We start from the raw sequence: 19,851 nt of genomic DNA on the forward strand, positions 1-19,851 counted from the left end.
TGACTCAGCAAAATACCCAACAGAACTAAAAATACTTCCCTATAAAAACTTGTACACAAGTGTTCACAGAAACATTATACATAAGAAGCAAAAGTGGAAACAACCCAAATAACTATCAAGCAATGAACAGATAAATCAAATGTGACATATCTATACAATGAAATAGTATTCAGCCATATAAAGGAAGGAACTACTCACACATGTTATAACAAACATAGGACTTTACAAATATTATGCTAAGTGAAAGAAGCCAGACACAAAAGGCCACATGTAATTTTATTTCTGTGAGATATCCAGAGCGGGCAAAGCAGGCTGTAGAGAGAAAAAATGAGGAGTTATTGCTAAGCGGTACAGAGTCTCTTTCTGGAGTAGTGACACGTTGTAGACTAGATAGTGGTGATGGTGACACAACTTTGTGATTATACAAACAAGCACTGAACTGAATATTCCTAAAGGGTGAATGTTATGGCATTTGACTAATATCTCAGAACAAAAATTCAGTGGGACCAACCTGAGTGCTTCATGTGCCCTGCAGAACTTGCCCCTCTGGTGCCCTAGTCTTGGAGGATGGCACTATGCCTACCCCATCCTCCTCAAAGCCTCACACCCTCATTTTTTCCATTATCCCCACATTCTTTGTGGCCCTCTGTCCTCTTGGCTTTTATCTAAGGACCGAAAGGGGTTTTGCTGTGAGAGGCTGAGACACAGAGGAGCTGGGACAGAGGCGAGGGCAACTCTGGTGTGGGGATGCGACATGTTATGGCTGGTGGGGACACAAGGTGCAACCATGGGCAGGAGCTAACCAGACCAGGCAGATGCTATGGGGCACAGCAGCCTCGGGAAGAGGCAAGACCAGACTCCAGGCCCAGGAGGGATTGAGTTTAGAGCTGGGCCCCACACTGAGAGTTTGGAGATTAGTCTACATGTTGTCTACAGATAAATTAGGCTGACAATTCATGTTTAAACATTTTTTTAATGAGTCACCAACCTCTAAATACCAAAAGGCTCCTTTTGCTCATAAATTCCAATTTCTCACTGCTCTTAAGAAGTCAAAAACTCTGGCTGTGCTGGGCCATGAACTGCTGCGGCAATAATGGGCAGAAACTAAGCAGTGGGCACCCCCTCCACACACACACACACACCTCCCTGGTGTGGGGCTCACCAGGATGACTACTTCTGTTTTCCATGCTCACTGCTTCTGCCTTGGCATGGTGTCCTCCTCCCCTCCTGCTCCCTCCCCATCCCCTGCTTGCCCTGGGCCTTCCCCTGCTAGACATCCTTCTATGGCTCCCCAAAATCTGTAGGAGAAAGCTCATGTTCTTCAGCCTGGCATTCAGAGGCCTGAATCAGTGGCTGTACTCACCCTTCCACCTCCTTTCCCTTGGGTCCTTTCATGCTCCACAGCCTAACCTTAGTGACTCTTTTACTGTTCTTTTCCTGCCCCAGAGCCTTTGATCACTCTCGGATTTCCAGCAGGAGTACCTGGACCAGGTAGACACATGACGAGACTCTACCTACCAACAAGGGTTTTTCATTTCCTTGGCCATAACAATTGGTTTTGTAGTAGGCATTTGGTCTGATCCCTGCCAGTAAGAATTAGATCTGGGACTTTTGCTGGAACTCTGGAAAAAAAGATAGTTTTATGCCCTAGAGATGGCTAAGCTGGTGAGATGTCAGGTTGCAGATGCTGGTGGTCATTTTGTCACTATGAGGACAAAGAGACTGCCTAAGAATGAAGTCCAGAAGATAGTAGAGCTGGGAAGAAGAGAAAATCCTGGCTAGCTTCTTTGGAGAACCCAAATGGGACCCACCTGAATTCCCCATCTCCCTACAGAACTTGCTCTTCCTGTGCCCTCAGCATGGAGGATCCGGCCAGGCCTGAAGCCTTTACTGATTTTTTTTTTTTTCAGTTGCATAAACCACTCGATAGCCCCACTCTTCTCTAGGAACCAAAGGAATACTGGATAACTCATCCTCCACTCCTTACTTTTCCTTTGGTCACCCTGTACCCCACCTCTGTTGCATGGATCCCAGCACAGCAATAGGCACAGAGAAGATGCTGTAGAAATGTCCCTGGATGTATTTTTCCAATCAATAATTTGTATCTATCCTTATTCCTGATTGGTATGCTGAGGGACCCATTTGAAAATTTCAGAAGCATGCAAACTCAAGAGCTCTGTGTGGAGGTAGATGAGGGAGGAGGGGGTAGTGGCAAAGAGAAAGCCAAGAGCAGGCTTGCCTGGCTTATAGCCCCCAGGCTTTTTTGCTCAAGGCTGGTTCCGCCACTCTGTTTTCTCTTCCAGAAAGGTTTCCAGGCTCCATTTACCAAGTAGCATTCACAAATCCCATTGGGACCCCCTGTGCACCGCAGCCAGACCTCTGTCCTCCCCAAACCAGAGCCCTCCAGGCAGGGATATATCCCAGTACACTCCTTGTTTGGGCCTGTTAGGTCATGGATGACAGCCCATGTATACTGCCTCTATACAGAGTTACAGAGAGCTCATCACCTCCCAGGAGACAGTTCTGACTGCAAATTAACCAATTTGAGACAAAAAGAGTGTGCTCTTAGCTCAGCCCACCAGGGCCTCAAGGCTCACTTGCTCCCTCCATTTGCCATGGACTCTCCAGAAGAGTGTGACTGATAGAGAACACAGCTTCAGTTTGCCTTCTCAGTGTCTGCTTGGGTTCTCAACATCAACCTCTCTGCCTCTTAGTAATTGGCCATCTCTCAGTCTCAGGACCTCTCTCTTCATCTGAGTGGTTGTGTGTCAGTGTCTGTCCCTCTGTCTGGTTCTGTCTTTGTGTCTGCCCACCCTCCATCTTGTTTGTGCCTCTGTCTCTGGAATGCGGGAGTCTGGCTCTTCTCCCATTCTCGCCTTTGTACCCTGCAGCACCCACAGGACCAGACATTCAGACAGACAGGGGCCTTGGGAAGAGGGCTAATTAAGGAAAGGCATCCCTCCTCAGAAACAAGCCTGTGTGCAGCATCTTTAGAGGGTTCCCCCCAAACCTTGGTCCATGGAACAGTTGGGAAACTAAAACTTGGGATGGTGAGACCAAGTCCAGGCCGGTTTCTGTCTGCAACTGAGCAGTCAGCAAAGCAGCGGGCAGAGGCCAGACAAGGGTGCTAGAGACAGCAAGAGTTGTAGTCAGAATAGAAAGTCTGGGCTTGAGGGTGGGGTTGTGAGGGGTGGGTGTTGTGGAGGACCCTGCCTTCCGCTCTCCACTGTATGACTTGGGCATGTCAATGCCCCACTCCCAGGATGTTTCCTTTCCAGGCTATGAAGGCCAAATTTGGAGCCATGCAGCTGGATTCAAATCTGGTTCAGCCTCTTTCTGGTTGTGAGATCCAGACTAAATCACCCAGTGTCTCTGAGACTCACCAACACTGAGGAGGCCACATCCATGTGGAAACCGAGTAGACTATCCTTGGGGGGAGGAAAGCAAGGAGGGAGGTAAGCAGGTCTCTGTTACTGGAGGTATGTGTTCAGGACTGGATGTTGGCTTGAGGGATATGGTACAATGGGGAGTGGTGTGGGAGGACTGTCACTTTCCCTCTCACAGTCTGTCACCAACGCACAAGAGGGCCCTGGCACTGCTCCTACTGCTGACTTAAAGCAGAAATAAGGGGCAATAGGGCCACAGTGAGGACAATATTCTCCAGCCTCTTCTGTTGAAGCATGGGCTAGGCCTGGGCTGGCAAGCTCTCTTTTCCCTGGAAGATCAGGAATGTAGATAATGCTGAGCTTTTAGGCCCATCCTGTGCTTGGTATCAGAGCATCAGTGTCCCATTACAACGTTCTCAGAGCCCTAGTGAGGTGGGAAAGGAGAAGGCAGTGCTGAGGACTGGGGGGTCAAGAGGCCTCAGTTCTAGCTGGGACTTGCTATGTGACCACTACTCCTTTCTGGTCCTCAGTTTTCCTCACAAGCTCAAATGGCATTACAGATGTCAAATTGGTCTGTGAACAGGAGGGAAGCAGAGGCCAAAAAGTGGTACAGGGTTAGCTCCTGGCTTGGACTCCACCTGAGCAGCTCCGAGGCCTTGGGGGCCAGACAGGGTAGAGGGAGAGATGTTTTGGATATCAGAGGCCCTGGAGGGACCAGAATGATATGGTCACTGTCTGGCCTTCTAGTCAGCCCACGCTGGGCTCTAGTCCCACAGCAAAAATGGGGACATGGACAGAAGAGGGGCAGGGCCCTCAGAATCCCACAGCACAGTGATTCTGCCGGGTATCCCCAAACCCCCTCAGCAGGAGCTGAAACTCCCTCATTGGCCCTGGGAGCTCCAAGAACCCTCTGCTGTATCACCCTGAGTAGAATGATGCCCCCCCAAAGCCGGGGCACCCACATCAGGTGCCCAGTCACCTTAGCCACATGACATACACATGTGGGTACTCAGACACAGGGAAACACCCAGCAGCCACCCCGTAGGCATGTGCCCCAGACACAGAACACGCGCATCCACACAGAGCTCCAGGTATGACACACATACATACACACACCACCATGCACATGTGTGCTCACGGAAGCACACGTATGTGTAAGCCATGGTCAGGCCTGTCCTGGCTCCCAGGATGGCAAGACTGCAGGGGAGGACCACCTTACTTCTGCCTCTGCTCTCCTGGGACAACGGGACAGGTCTCAAGATGCTTAGAAAGGAGCGGTCATCCCTGGGACCAGAACTGACCTCCAATCCCTGCCTGACAGGCCACCATTAAGGTGCCAGAGTTCTGAATTTGGAAGTTTCTTTACTCTGGGGGTTTCAAGTATCTCAGGATGCCTCTAATTTAGGCAGGGCAGGTGGGAACAGGGCCTGTCCTATAAAATGGTGTGTGGCTTTTAAAATGGGGTGTGTCTCTGCCTGGCATGGCAAGGAGGTCAGAAGTAGGACTCTGGTTGTGGTTTGCTAGAGCCCTGGCCTCCGGCACCACTCACCACTTGAGAGACCGTTAATAGTGAGTCAGTTCCTTAGGGCCCAACGGCTTTGCCTCTTGTTCACCATATGACCCAGGGCAGGACTTCCCCTCTTTGCTGAACTGTCCCCATCTTGACAGTGAGTTAGCAGGCTTTCATTCCTTCTGAGTAACACTACAGTCTGTTAGGGAGGATGACAACCAAGGAAGAGAAAGAGGAGCTCCTTGGGGTCATGGGGGCCTCCCAGAGCCTGGAGGAGAGGCCCAGGTTGGAAGCTGGTACAAGAAGGGTGGCAGGTAGGGGGCCCAGACTCACCCAACAACGTAGACCAGAACCACGAGCTGGATCAGGCGGAAGACGACGCCCACCTTCTTGTTGCGCACGAGCACCATTCGGGGAGTGTCATACTCAAAGAAAAAAGCAGCCAGTTCATCCTGGAGCCGCTGTGCCATGGTGGGCCAGGCTGGGGCCTGAGAAGTGAGTCCTTTGCACAGCCTTTGCTCTTGAGGTGAGCCGGGTGTCAATGCCCACGTCTACAGTGAAAACCCAGGGGCTTCCTGGCCACTTAGGAAAGGTAGGGCAGGACAGGGCAGCTGGGGCCAGAGGTCAGGAGTCAGGGGTCAGTTGAAGGCACTCGGGTTGAAAAATAGAGTCCTTGGGTGATCAGAGCAGCTCTTGGCCCCTGGCAGGCAATGGACTGCGGGCCAGCAGCGTCTGTGGACAAATAAATTCCCAAAGATAGATGGGGGCGGGGCTGGTGGGGCCACCCAAGCCCAGCCCCACAGCTCCTTCTGGCTCCGCCTGGGCCCTGCTGAGCCTCCGGAAAGAGGAGCTGTTGGCAGGAAACCACGGGCCACCCGTCACAAGGCGAAGATAAAGCTGTCAGCCCCCCATGAACCTGGGGGAACAGAACAAGGCCAGGACTTGGGTGGAGTGGGCTCAGGCTGAAGCCTTCCCCAAACCAGGGACCCATAACCAAACATCCTCCCCATTCTACCTGTGCCCCCACGGTGGGGAGCTCAGTCTCTGTGGGGTTTGTGGCCAGGAGAGCAGAAGAGGAAGCAGGGCCATTTCTGGAAGTACCAGCTGTCTGATACTTCCAGTGCCTGCAGCAGGACCCCCACCTCTGTCCTTATAGCCCAGCTTCCATCCACCTGTCCCTCTGAGTCCAAGCCTGGCCTTTGCCCAGTCAACCTTAGCATTGGCTGGCATCTCTATAGCTCCTCTCTTCTCTCCCATCATTTGTTCTGTCCCAGCCACATCTCCACCTCCCAAAAACAAGCAGAAGGAGGCAAGTGCCTAGAAGATTCAGGGGCCACATATTGCCACTGGGCTCCCGAGACAAAAGCGGGAAAGCCTGACATTGACATCAGACAGCCTCAGTTAATATCCTTGGCTCTGCTACTAGCTGCCTGCAAGGTCTTGGGTAACTTGCCTCACCAGTCTGAGCCTGCATCCTCATCTGTGAAATGGGGATGATAATGGGATTACCCTCATAGGTAGAGGCCCCAAGGGGATGGGTCCCAACAACACTGAGGACAAAATCCTGAGGCTATTATTGATCTTAAGGTACAGACCCTCTGCAGACCCTGTCTTCAACCACAGCCCAGGGCATGAATGCAAGGGCCCCAGGGGACTGGGGGCGGGACAGAGGTATTACGTTTGCTTTTGGAGCCCTAGAGCTGGAGGCCTCCCCTGACCCAATGCCTTATTTTGCAGATGAAGAAATGAACTCAGAGAGGAGAAATGAATCGCCCAAACTCACCCTAAGCAGTACTAGAGGCCTCAACTTGAAGCAGGAAGGCCTCTCTCATTGGCCATCAACCCTGCCAGGTGTTCTTGGGGCTTCCTCTGGAGATGGGAGATGGAGGCTGGGTGTACCCTGCGGGTGTGGGGAACTCCCCTGCAGTCCAAGGTGCCTCACTATGAATCTTCTTCCTGGCAAGCCTTTAACTGGGAAATTGCTCTAGGCAGGGAGCCAGGCTTCAGGGCTGGAAATCCCAGCCGCCTGTCTGAGTAGAGCTGCTTTCCTGGCAGCAAGGGCCTCCACAGAGGGCAAGCCCATGGCCCCTTCCAGCACCCTAGACCAATCTCCCCTCTCAAACAGATCAGCCTCATCAATCAGGCCCAACTGTCTGTCCAACATTACCTTCAGGAGGGGCAGGTCAGAACCATATCCTGGGCTTTCTAAGGAAAAAGTCCAGAGATGCTAGGAGCCAGGCCTGTGGGTGTAATGTCATCTTGGCCTGGTCTTGATCCCAGACAAAACGGCCTACTCCCTTTCCAGGTGATCCCATGGCTCTTGGAATAGCAGGTCCCAGGACGTGAATTGCTTGCAATCAAGCATGGGGGTAGGTGCTGATGCGGTACAGGAGCTGTCTCTGTGTCCCCCTCCACCCATGATTCCTGGACATTCAGGAGGGTAACAGGCACTAGATGAGGTGGGCAGAGGGGAGGAAGGAGAGGAAAGGAAGTCAGACAGTCATTCTCCAATCTGCACCTGCCCTTTTCACATCATCACCATGATCTCATCCACCTCTTCCTTCACCCCCTCTCCCCACTTCCAAGGATCCAGGCTTCTGACAGATGGACTAATGGAAAGATGGCTTCCTTTGCCTGGCTAAATTTAGCAACCACTGGAGCACAGAGGGGCCTATGCCCATCCTGAAGGCCAGCCCGGGTCCTCAAGCAGTTCGGCACAAGGCTCCGATGGGTCTCCTTAGATACTCAGACACCCTTGCCTGGAGCACACACCTGTGTGAGCTCCTGTGCTCCTGTTAGAGCCTCAGTTCTGACCTTGACAGTTAGCAAACAGACTATCATGGGGGACTATCTCATTTGGGATTGTCATATCCAAAGCATGCCCAAAATAAAAAGAAATAAGAGCAATTATATTCATCTTCCCAATTATAAATCTCTTTTTTTGCTAATAACTTTGCCAGAGCACAACAGGCAGCTGCTGGGACCAATACCTCTTTCACTGGTTCTAAAATACACTTTTCCATCCAGGCCTATGCTTTCCCTCCTTGCCCCAACTCTGGCATCCCCAAGAACAGATATCTGTGATTATTCTAGGCATTGTCAGGGGGTGGTACAAAGATGAGCAGGCCAGGGGTCAGAGTTTACAGGGGACACAGTACTTTCATACTCAGCAGATTTCTTTTTTAAAACAGCTCCCATGAAGTAGGTACTGGAACTCCCATTTTACAGATAGGGAAACTGAGGCTCTAGAAATTGAGTGGCTTGCCCAAATAGCTCCCATGTCTGCTTGTGGCTGGAAAGGAGGCTCCCCAAAGTCTGAGAGCTTGGCCAAGAGCCCACCCCTAGACTCCAGCACTTGAGAGCTGCTAGACCTACCTTATAAGCCCAAAGGCTGAGTGGCCAGCTCCGGTAGTGGGCCAGACCTTGTAGGGAGACAAGGCAATGCTGCCAAGCCCTCAGACCCAGGATAGCCTCCTCTGCCTGGCTAAATTTAGTAGTTCTGTGGAGTGTGGAGGGGGCCTGTGTCCACCCTGGAGGCCAGCCCAGGCCCTCAAGGGGGTTGGCACAGACTCCAGTGGGTCTCCTTAGCCATTTGGCATCCCAAGGTTGCGGGGATGACACCTCTGCTTGCAGACTTCAGTCCAATTCCCCACGCTGGGCCTGTCAGTGTCCCAGGGCTCACCCAGTGCCACTCAGCCCCTTAGATGTGAGCTAGAGTAGGGCCCTGGGTCAGCCTAACAGAGACTGTCAAAGGGAGGTTGTGGGAATGGGGATCTATAGGGAAGCTGCAGCAGGGGTCCTCGTGCTTTGTTTCTCCTCTTGCCTAGACCTTGCACAGCTGCTCTGGCCTTTTCTAACCATCCCCCAACCCCAGCTATGAGCTCCTTCTCCCCAGCATCTGAGCCATCACAACCCTCTGGTTCTCCTCCATCTTTTTGGGACATTTCCTCTTGGTCCCCATCCTCTTCCTGTCCCTGGAATGTGGGGACTCCTTGGGCTCATCTAGCTCCTTGCCCCTCAAACACTGAACACCCCTTGGGAGGCTTGTCTCCTTGCCTCCTGAGGTTGCTGAAACCTCTAACCCACATGACAGCCACACGCCCACCCCCCTCTTCTGGCTCCTACCTCTTTCCTTTCTTCTAAATCAAGCTGCATTGAGGTATAATTGATGTACAGTAAAATGTACCCATTGTAGGCACACAGTTTAATGAGTTTTGACAAATGCATATAACCCCTGGCATCATCATCTGTCACCCTAGAATGTTCCCACCTGCTCTTTCGCTGCCAATCCCTCCCCGACCCAGGCAATCACTGGTCTGTTTTGTCACTACAGATTTGCTTTGCCTTTTCTAGAAATTCACAGAGGTGGAATTGCACAGTACGAGCTTCTTTCACTCAGCACAAGGGGTTAAGCTTCATCCACGCTGTGGCATATAGCTGCAGTCTGCTCCTTTTGATTGCTGAGCAGTATTCTGTTGTGTGGGCATACCACAGCTTGTCCATCTCCTGTTGATGGTTATTTTGGTTGTTTCCGGTTTGGGGCTATGATGAGTAAAACTGCCAGGGTTCAGCTCTTTGTGTGGGGATTAGGTCTTCATTTCCTAATTTTGCCCTTCCATTCCTCTCAGTGAAGCCCCAACAGAGTCTCTCCTACCCCTCTGTGGGGTACAGTATGGGAGGCATGGGAAATAAGACAACATGGGCCAATGGAGGGGGCAGAGTGAAGCCTTGGGCATTTTGGCAGCTGCCCTCCCTAAGCCAGTGAGAAGTGTGCCAGGGCTTGCCCTGGAATTCCCTCTTGGGTGAGTGGCCGTGAGGTAGGAAACCTCTGTTTACCTTGGCTGCTCAACCTTGACCTGTCAGGCTCCATGCTGTGGGCTGGCAGAGCTGCACTTGTGCAGGCTGGTCATGAGCTCCAGCAGCTGATGCGAGTAGCAAAGCTGGCCTGTCTCCTAGCCGACCCTCCAAGCCCATCTCAGCTCCGTGCTCTGTCTGTCTGCCGTGATGGAGCCAGCTAGACAGTCAGGCTTTCAGAGAGCTTTGGGGTCTTCATCTGTAGATGGGGCCCTAACCCCTGCCTGGCCCGTCTCAAGGAGTCACTTGGGTGCCCAGGGAGATGAGGCGTATGGAATGGTTTTGGGATCTGAGAGGCCTAACGGATGGACTGTGCAGAAGGAAGAAGCCTTCTGCCCATCCTTGGGTCCCACTGTGAACTATGCACCAAATGTTGCCCTTCCCCGAAATAAAACCCAGGAGCTCCTGAGGGTGGGTTTTGTCTCTTCCAGCCATAGCACCTATGCAGCTGCACAGAACCCCGTGCCCAGAAAGGCCCTGCATTTTGTTTTCATACTCTGCTGTCGCTGCTAGGAAACTCTTAATTGCTAAACAAGGGATCCACATTTTCATTTTGTACTGAGCCCCACAAACCACATAGACAGTCCTGCCTCTGGCTCTGTGGGCAGGGCCTGATTTCCCTTTGCAGGGCAGCTGGGCAGAAGATTAGATACAGAAACTTCATGAGTGAATCTACCCTCCAGAGGAAGGAGAGGAAGGAGACAGGGACACACAGCTATTCCTGCCACAGAGCCCCTGCTCCTAGAGAGTAGGGCCGCCTGGGTGAGTCAGGAATTAACACCAAGCAACCTCTCCAAGGTCTCTGGACAATGTGAGTTGAGGGAAGCCTTGGGGAGGTGTTCTTGAGCTGGGCCTAGGAAGGCAAGAAGTCGATGGCATCCTGGGGTTCAAAGAGGGCAAATAAACAGAGAGAGAAGCCTCAGGGAGAGATGTAGGACCCAGGGAATGGTCAGGGCTAGAGGCCCCTGATACTTTGGCTCTAGGCCTAGCCCTGCCCCAGGCCATCATGACCCCCTCCCAGCCTGTTTCCCCAGTGACGACATTTGAATCTTAACATGTGCAAAGGGCTTTGAACACATACACAAACTATCAAGTGCTGTCTCTGTGAGCAGAGTCGTGCATCTGCCCTTTGAGTGTGGGTCAGGAAATCAGAGCATCTCCTGGGTCTTGTCTCAGAAGAAGACAGCAATCCCTGGCTGGCAATGTGGGAACCCCAGACCTTGGCTCCAGTTTCCTGATGTGAGTGGTGTGGGTTGTGGGAACCCAGGTGGACACACAGGCGGATGGTGGAACCACTCTCTAGGAAAACAGAAGGTGACGGTCCTCTGTTGCCCCAGGCACTCAACCTTTATTTCTCTACTGGCTGCGTGTCAACAGATGGGTACAGAGCCCTGCCATCCTCCCCCACTTCAAAGACTGCCTTCCTTCCAGCAGGAAAGAAACAGAGAATCTCTGTGGGCTGCTTCCCAGGGGAGCCTTGCCCAACCCTGCATCTCTTACGGCCTCTCTGGAGACTTTGAGGGCAGAGGGGAGGGAGGAGAAGAAGAGGCCACGGTACCTGGAGCCCATTTGCCTAATTTTTGCCAAAGGGGCAAAAGCTGACTTAAAAGAACATTTGGGTCCGTCAAACACTTTTCCCATCATTTGACATGATCTGACAGGCATTCCTCCACCAAGGAGGGAGGGAAAGGAAGTGCTCTTGGGAAATAGCCATTCTTATTGACATCCTTTCAGCACATGGGGATGTAGGGTTGGGGGCAAAGAGTGAGGCCAAGAGTCTAGGGCACTCAGAACCACCCAGCCATGCAGACTGTGGGATGGTGCACACAGGGCTGGGCTAAAAGGGCGCAGTGATTAGGTACCTAAGGATGTCTGCGTTCTTAGGCACCAGGGACATGAAGGGCAAATCCGTCCTCTGCTTGGCAGACTGGGCAGCACCGAGAGAGACTTGGCATGTCTCATTTGCTTAGGACAGGAACTCTGAGTCTGGGAGTGCCCAGAGCAAGGCAGGCAAGCCAGCTGTCTCCTGGGAAGGGGATCCTTGCCCAGCCCCCTTCCCCTACTACCATGTCCCTCTCTCTGACCCTTTAATCCCCTGTACATATAAACAGTAAGAGGCTCAAGCCCTCATGAGCCCTCTGTTTGTGGAAACAGAGTGGAGGGGGGTTGTCTGCCCTTGCTGTGCACAGCTGGGCCCAGATGTTTCCCCCACTTCACTCCCTTACTGACCAGGCCCCAGACCAGTCACTAAGCAAGAGGTCAGAGCTGGCAAGAACTCTGGGAGTCCTCCATCAGTGTAGAGGCACCAGTCACCAAGTAAATGCCCAGCCTCCAAGCAAGAGTGTGCCTGCTCCAGAGTGTTCTCATGGATTTGGGGGTAGAGGGCTCTGCATGTCTGGATTGACTGTCAGCTCTGGCTTCTGGGCAGATCCCCCCCCAACCCCCCACCGAGGCTGTAGCTCCTGGGCTAGAGCTTCATAGGTGAACTTCCCAGGAGAGTCCCAAAGACATGAATTACAGAGCCCCCGTGTGTATGGAAGGAGGAACAGAGACTCTTGGCAGGGCCCGGTGAGCAAGCGATGAGCGTGATGGCAGTGTGGAGAGCAGAGGGGAAGGCCTGGGCATCATCAGTCTGAGGTACACACTGGAGAGTCCACTGTTCCCAGAATTCACTTCTGGTCCTTTTCTTCTGGAAGAAAAACCCAAGAGTACACTGAGAGATGTATGTGTGACAGTGCGTATCCACACTGGTTCCTTCTAGCTCCTTCCATCCTCCATCTCTCCTGGGACAGCTGCTTTCTCCCATAGCATTCATCAGGGGATCCCCAGTTCCACTGTGTCTCCTGATGTGCCCCACATATCCAGATGCTGCCCAGACACATTTCTCTGAAGTCCACTGGGCCTCTTCCATTCCACATGTTCTATCAACAACTCCAGCCCAGCCCAGGACATATTTTCCTCTGGATTTTTAGTTTGGGAGGTTAACTACCCAGTAGGATGAGATCCAGAATCTGGTGATATCAATTCTTCATTCACCTCATCACTCAGGCCTGCTGATTCTACCTACACCTCTTGAGTTCATCTCTTTGTCCTGCTGCCCCCAGGCTTCAAGTCCTCTCAGCCCTGCCCTTAGCCCCCTCTTACCTCACCGTCACACTCCCTGGCATCACACTACAAATCCAAGCCGTCATCCCCTTTGGTGGTTCTCTATTGTCTTCAGAATAAAATGCAAGCCCACCTCGTATCCTGGACTCTCCCAGATCTGTCCCCACTTAGTTTCTCCAGGCCTCCTCTCCCTTCAGTCTGGCCCACTGGCTTCTGCTTCATAGCTGCTCAGCCACAACTGGGTACAGCCAAGAAATGGGGCAAGGAGACCCCCACCCCTCACCTACCCCCTGGAGCTGACTGGGCATCTGCAATTCTCCCCAGGACACATCCCTCATAAATCAGAGGGAAGCTGCAAGCATCAAGCCTCAGCAAAACTTCCCTAAAAGGCCACCAGGCTGGCTTGGGAATGCAACAGGGTCCCCTCTCTCACCCCCGCCCCATCCGGCTTTAGGAGGCCCGAGGGACTGCAGCCACACAGGGCAAAGCTGTTTGGCTTACAGCAGGCACACACCACTCCACTTCTCAGATGTGGCCACACATGCCCAGCCTGAGTCTTTCCTGTGGGCCCCACAGCCACTCCCTAGAGCAGGGCACTACCCTTTCAAGCCAAGCCTCACCAGGACCATAGTCAACATCTCAGGTTCATGGTGGAGGTGGAGGTGTTGCCCAGAACCAGCTCGCTCTGGGCTGGACTCAGTGTCTGCCCTCAGATCAGCTCAACACAACCCATCAGCCTCCCTGCCGTGCCCTTCCCATGTGTCCTCCATGTTATCCCAGTCCCTTCCATGCTTCCACGCTTCTGTGGCTCTCACTGCCTTGAAGATAATGTCCAGAGTCCTTAACCTGGCATTCAAGGCCCTTTTCACACTCTAGCCTTACTTCTCTACCTTGCACTCTGAGCACCCAGCCCCACTAGAGATGCCAAACCATGCTGCTTAGCTCTTTCTCCACCAAGTTCCATCCTCCCCTTTCAAACCTCTGCTCAGACTTGTCTCTTCTAGAAATCACCTCCAACACTTGGCCCAGCAGGGATTGCTCCTTCCAACCTGCCCCAACCTGTTAGGAGCCCCCTCCCAAATCCTCCACCATCCAGCAGCGGGGACTGAACAGTGCCCGAGACACAGGCTCTTCTCCATTGGCAAAGAAATTTTCTAAGTTTTCTTAAGAAAATGTGCTGAACTCCTTGGCAGTTGTGGCTGCTAGGGAAAGCTCTCAAGGAAGACAGAGAAGCTGCCTGAGCTGCCAATGAAGCTTGACTTCTCAGGTGAGTTAGTGTGATCAAGGTTGGTGGGTGGATTTCCTGGTAGACCACATCTGTGCTTCAGCCAGAAATGTGGAGGCCCTGGGCTGCCGAGGACGGAGTTTTAGGTGATCGACCTATTTCACCTTCTTCAGCTCCCTAGGAGTATCCACACTGAGTGGGTCAGAAAGAACCATACAGGGGGCAAAATGCCTTGCCTTGCTTCCTGCTTCCTTACCCATGTACTCTAACAAGGTCTTGCATTGGCGGAGTACCTACTTCTACCCTCAGGTGAGCCCCTCTGTGCGTGTCTGCTATGGACAGACCTGTGGTGGGCCAGCTTCCCCAGAGAGAGGAGGCTGACTTGTTTTGGCCTCCTTAATAAGATAAAATGTTTGCAGCACCCAGGAGCACTGGCCAGCGTGGGAGATAGGAGCGGATTGATTGCCCTGGCCCCTATGGAATGACAAGCACGTGATCTATTTATAGACCCTCCAACTCAGGCTCCCTCCCGAAGCTGGGACACATTCCTGCCAGAGATGGCCCTCAAGGACCCAGCTGCTCCAGGGCAGACCTTGGCCATTGCTGGGCCTAATCCAGACCCTCCGCAGCGGCCTGGCCTGGGGGCTACTGCCTTGGCTCACATTCCCAGGAACAGGGAGTTTTTTTTTTGTTTGTTTGTTTTTTTGTTTTTTTGTTTTTGCCCCTGCTTCTCACTCTAAGCAGCTCTGACAGTGAGAAGATCCTGGCTCCCTCACCCTCGGGAGGTTCAGAATCACCCACTCTCAGAGGCTCCTCTGCCAGCAGGGGTCCCCAGCCTCTCCCGCGACGCTGCCCCCAACCCTGACTCTGCCATTTTCCCTCTAGTACCAGATTAAGGCAGACCCAGAGCTGTGAGCTCAGAAACAGAGAACCCCCTCTTCTACCCTCCTATGAGGTGACACCAAAGAGGCCAATCCAGTGTGGTCTGGGGTCCCAGAGGTGGTCAGTAGCTGCCCACTCCATGCCCGGGAGACTGTCCTGAGAATGCCTGCCTAAAGACAGGCTGGGTTCAGAGGAGCTAGAGGCCAAGGCCGAAAGGAGGGTACAGGGGGCCTGGCCATGCAGGGTTGGTGGCGAGTGAGGAGAAGGAGGGAGCAGGGCTCTGAGCAGTGCTCTTGGCCCCTATAGCATAAGACCCTGCTGATACCACAGGCCCTAGTCACCAGAGCAGAGCCCCTCCTTGTCCTCCACTTATTGATCCAAGAATACTTCTCTTCCTGGACAGACAGGGAGGCTGCAGCCTGGGAGGGGAAGCAGGCAGGGAGGGGCCGGGAAGCAGGCTGGAGGCAAACAGGGCGGGGAGGGTCTGCAGCTTCCCGCTCACCATCCATGTGGTTCCGGGACAGGTACTTGAGGGCTTCATCAAGCAGGATGACAGGCAGAGATATCTGGAGCACCACCACCCACTGGCGCCCACTCAGTGGGGTCACCTGAAAAATAAGCTGCGGCGGGGGGAGGTGTGGGTAAAGGTACGCCCCCACAATCTATCTGCTTCATACACTTGGGCTACAGTGGACTCCTCATGAGCAAGTTCAAGATGCTCATTGAGGTCCCACCTCCAGGTCTTTGTCTACGCTGGTTCCTCTACCAGAAGTGCCTGCCCTCCCCCCGCTCTCACCCAATTACCAAATCTTCCTGGTCCTGTCTGATAAGTGGGTGAGATTCTGCACTGGGGAGGAACATAGGCTCCTCCCACCATGGCCTCGGGAAAGTCCCCCATAGCAAGAGGTCTTATCCCTGCCTCTTCAGTTCTCCAAATCTGAGGGTCCCCAAGACACAAGCTGTCTGTACCAAGCACCTTAAGATCTCTCCACTCCCAGTCCTCCATGCAAAAGGGCCCAGAGAGGGCCCTGACCAACCCAGGGCCAGGCTGTTGCAGGAGGGTTTGGACCCTGTCACAGAAGAGGATTGGGGCAGGGTGGAAACTCACAGGCAGGGGTGGCACCAGTAGGATGAGGAAGTGCAGGGCCATGGACATGGCCACAGCGGCCAGCAGCCAAGGGTTCAGCCAGGGCGGCATCCGCAGCAACGACTGGTTCTCTGAGACACTGCCAAGGGCACAGGGTGCTCACAGCAGGCCCAGATGTGAGCATGCCCTGCTGTGGGCAGCCATCCACCCATGTAGAGGGGTGGGGGCGGCCTGGGCTTCAGCATTTCCCTAATTGGGCCTATAGGCTGGAGCACTTCTGGGAGGCCGGTGTAGCCAGAAGGGGTGGGTCACAGTTATTTGCTCAGCCCCCAGTGGCCTGTCCCAGGGCTTGGATGCCCTTTCTCTGTCCCTCAGACCCAATCTTGGCCCCTCTATTTATTCAGGCCCCAATCATGGCCCTCTTTGTTCCCTAGATCTCAATTCTGGCCCCACTTACTCTCAAAAGCCACTCTGGGACCCTCTGACACTTAGGCCCTAATCCCGATCCTCAGACCTGGGCCCTGACTGACCCTCAGCCCCCCAACTTAGGCCTCACTCCCCCTCTCTCAGCCCCAGCTCCAGGCCCCTCTGCCTAGCCCACCTGTTGAGGGCGTTGCACATTTCAATGGTCACCAGCACAGACAAGGCCATGGTTGTGGGAAAGCGTGACTCGAAGACCTCGCAGTCAATGTCAGCAAAGAGTGGGTTGTCCTTGGAGCACTTCAGGAAGTTCCTCTGAGGGCACCAAGGTGGGGTGGGGTGGGGTTAGGGAAAACAGTGATCAGGGGAGGGGCCAGTGTGTGGGAAGAGGGAAGCCTAGTTCCATCTTCAACCCCCATCTGAGAACATAATACAACCACTGGGCAAAGTGCTGCCATGCGGTGGGGCCAAGGAGGGGCACTGATCAAGGATGGGGCCCAAGGAGGGGCTACATGGTGCTGGAGAGAAAGGCAGGCCATTGTGGAGCAGGGGTATGGAGGGACAGAGGGAGAGCAGCTATCATTAGGATGGGGAGGACAGAAGAGGGCCCTGGGCTGAGAGGGAGGAGGATATGGGGGCTCTACCCTGAAGGTGCCTGGAAAATCGGAGGTGCAGGAGTGGGGGTGGTGACTTACTGGGACCATGGAATAAGTAAATGTACATGAAAGCCAATCAGCCAAATTGCTTGAATAGAATTCACCTTTGGTGGGTAGAAAAGGCTGCATGTACCCTAATCACTGCTATTAAATAAGATTCCATTCGTATCTCCCTCCATTTCTGCCACTGAAATTGAGCTCTACCAGACTCGCCTTTTGCTTACAATGTGGATTAATGAATTGCTAGGTGCAGGCTTACTACATGGCTTCTTCATAATTAAGAAGAAGATCTCAGGGCTCTATAAAGGATGTGGCCACTGCCGCTGCAGTCCCAGGGGACAGTGTTCTTCCTGTTCATAGACTTCGCTTACAGATTCTGCTGTGATAAGATGCTGAGCTGAGGACATGCGTTAGAACTACTCTTTCTTCCACAATACTGGGATGAGTGTGAATGTTTGTAACAGTTAAACAGCTTCCTTCTTCCAATAACATAAATTTGTTCTCTGGACTATCATCTGAACACAGAGATCTTTTCAGCTAAAGGTTTAAAAACTGGATCCACCCTCATAGAGAAATCTATATGATGACAGGCTGTCTGAGCTCCTGTCCAGTAAATAGATCCGTTTTCCCACACTCCATAAGTATGGGTAAGGTGACTGTCAGCCAGAAGGGGCCGCTAGCACTTTCCTCTTCTCTCTCATGCAGGATGAAAATTTCTAAAAGACTATGGCTGGGGTGCCTGGGTGGCTCAGTGGGTTGAGGCCTCTGCCCTCGGCTCAGGTCATGATCCCAGGGTCCTGGATTCCTGCTCAGTGGGGAGCCTGCTTCCTCCCCTCTCTCTCTGTCTGCCTCTCTGCCTGCTTGTGATCTCTCTGTGTCAAATAAATAAATAAAATCTTAAAAAAAAAAGACTATGGCTTGTTTAGATTTCTTATTTTAACAAAGAGATGGAGATTCTTGTCTCATTTAAATCAACAGGGAGAGTTTCTCCAAAATCAAGCTCCAGTACTTGGAACAAGTGCATGTTTTTATTTGGCACTGATCATAGAGCAAAGAAAATGTCCTGAAATTTGATTCCACCCAGAGAACAGGAGGACCAAGGGCCACTTCTTATTGTACCACTCTGGTCAGGCCCCACTTTCCCAGATCTTAATGGCCTACGCAGACATGTGCATATGAATGCAGTGTACACACCTCCCACTTGAGCCTGTGCAAGCCTAGAGCCTTATGCATGTGCAGGGCGAAAAAAAGACAAACAGGATCACATCGAGATGTTGCTATAGAGAAACGCCCTGCCCATTCAGACCTTCTGGGTTTTTGAGCATTGTGCCCCTGGTCATGAGTCATGGTGTGGCCTCTTGAATTGTTTATTAGAAGGTACTCAGGGCTGGAACTTTGGTCTCATAGGTTCATTGTGAGCCTTGTGGGAGTGGGGGCTTGTTTTCTCTGGGTGACGCCACTGTTCTGCCTACTCCTTCCCTTTGCTTCCCTGGCTATTTCCTATTTACCTTATCCTACACGGCCTTCTCTGTGTTTCACTAATATAATTAATACTTACACAACTCTTACTACATGCCAAATGTTGGTCTAAGCACTTTACAGGAAATCACTCCATTCATCCTCCTGATAGCCTCATGAGGCTGAGGCAGGGACCATTATTACCCATTTTATAGATGAGGAAACTAACTGAGACGTTAAATAGACTGTCCAAAGTTACACAGCCAGTGTGCGGCAGAACTAGGCTCCATGCTCTGTGCTCTTAACCACTCTGCTGCCTTTTGACAGCTTCCTTCAGGAACCAAGGGCAGTTCTAGGCAGCTCTGCTGAAACTCCAACAACCGAAGCTGAAATTCTACCTTATGTCTAACCATTGACCACCTCCAAGTCCCATAGCCACCTGTATATTTTTGGCTGAAGATTTTCTTTTGTTTTCTTTTTAAAGATTTTATTTATTTATTACATTTATTTATTTATTTGATACAGAGAGGGCGTGAACAAGATGGGGAATACTAGGCTGAAAGGAGAGGGAGAAGCAGACTCCCCACAGAGCAGGAGGAGCCCGATGTGGGACTAGATCCCAGGACCCCAGGATCATGACCTGAGCCAAAGGCAGTCACTTAACCAGCTGAGCCACCCAGGTCCCCGGCTGAAGCTTTTCACCTTAAAATGTGACTGCCACTTCCATGCTCTTACCAGGTCTTTGTAGAGCCTTGGTCTGCTTGGTGACTGGCATCCAGTCGATGTTTACTAGCCATTTCTTGGCCAGACGGATAAATGAGAAATGGAATAACCTGAAGACAGTTGGTAAGGTGGCACCAATGGGACTGGGGACTAATGAGTAGTGGTGCGGGCTATGACCTCCAGCTGTCTGGCATGGGTGACCAGGTCAGCAGTAGAACAGAGATGGGGGTAAAGGAAAGGGATTATTTGGGGAAACGTGATAGGTTTGATTTTGGTAAGTGCAATGGACCTGTAGGACATCCCAGAGGAGATACCAAGCTGGATATATGGGACTAGGCTCAGAAGAAAGATCAGGGTGGGGGTGGGCTGTCCTGGGACATTTGAGATCTATTGATAAAGGAGGGTAATAGAGAGAGTGCTGGAAGAAGGCAGAGACAGGATGGTCAGCACACCATTGCTCTATACCTTGCAGCTCCCGTAGGAGCTAAATGAGCAGAGGGTGCCTGAGGCTGGCCTGAGTTGTCTTTCTGCCAAGGGCTGGGGGG

At 52.4% G+C, this 19,851-nt stretch overlaps 2 protein-coding genes across 5 annotated transcripts in view; both read right to left on the reverse strand.

The window, feature by feature from the left end:
* The window catches only part of LOC111158764 (purinergic receptor P2X 1), a 22,754-nt gene extending 10,539 nt beyond the window's left edge, over window positions 1-12,215 (reverse strand). For both annotated transcript variants that reach the window (XM_022521020.1, XM_022521021.1), the window contains exon 1: window positions 5,230-12,215. In XM_022521020.1, the coding sequence (XP_022376728.1) occupies window positions 5,230-5,366 (137 nt within the window). In that variant the 5' untranslated portion in view covers window positions 5,367-12,215. The remainder of the gene's footprint in view (window positions 1-5,229) is intronic.
* Window positions 12,216-12,351: 136 nt separating this feature from the next.
* The window catches only part of LOC111158763 (ATPase sarcoplasmic/endoplasmic reticulum Ca2+ transporting 3), a 23,472-nt gene continuing 15,972 nt past the window's right edge, over window positions 12,352-19,851 (reverse strand). The window contains exons 17-20 of one of the 3 annotated variants that reach the window (XM_022521019.1): window positions 16,651-16,784; window positions 16,071-16,188; window positions 15,465-15,582; window positions 12,352-12,439 (exon numbers count right to left, since the gene is read on the reverse strand). In XM_022521019.1, the coding sequence (XP_022376727.1) occupies window positions 12,420-12,439; window positions 15,465-15,582; window positions 16,071-16,188; window positions 16,651-16,784 (390 nt within the window). In that variant the 3' untranslated portion in view covers window positions 12,352-12,419. The other 2 variants (XM_022521017.1, XM_022521018.1) reach the window with 2 other exon arrangements.

This window comes from Enhydra lutris, unplaced genomic scaffold (genome assembly GCF_002288905.1).
Source record: "Enhydra lutris kenyoni isolate GAN:26980312 unplaced genomic scaffold, ASM228890v2 scaffoldscaffold63, whole genome shotgun sequence".
NCBI classification, from domain to species: Eukaryota; Metazoa; Chordata; class Mammalia; order Carnivora; family Mustelidae; genus Enhydra; species Enhydra lutris.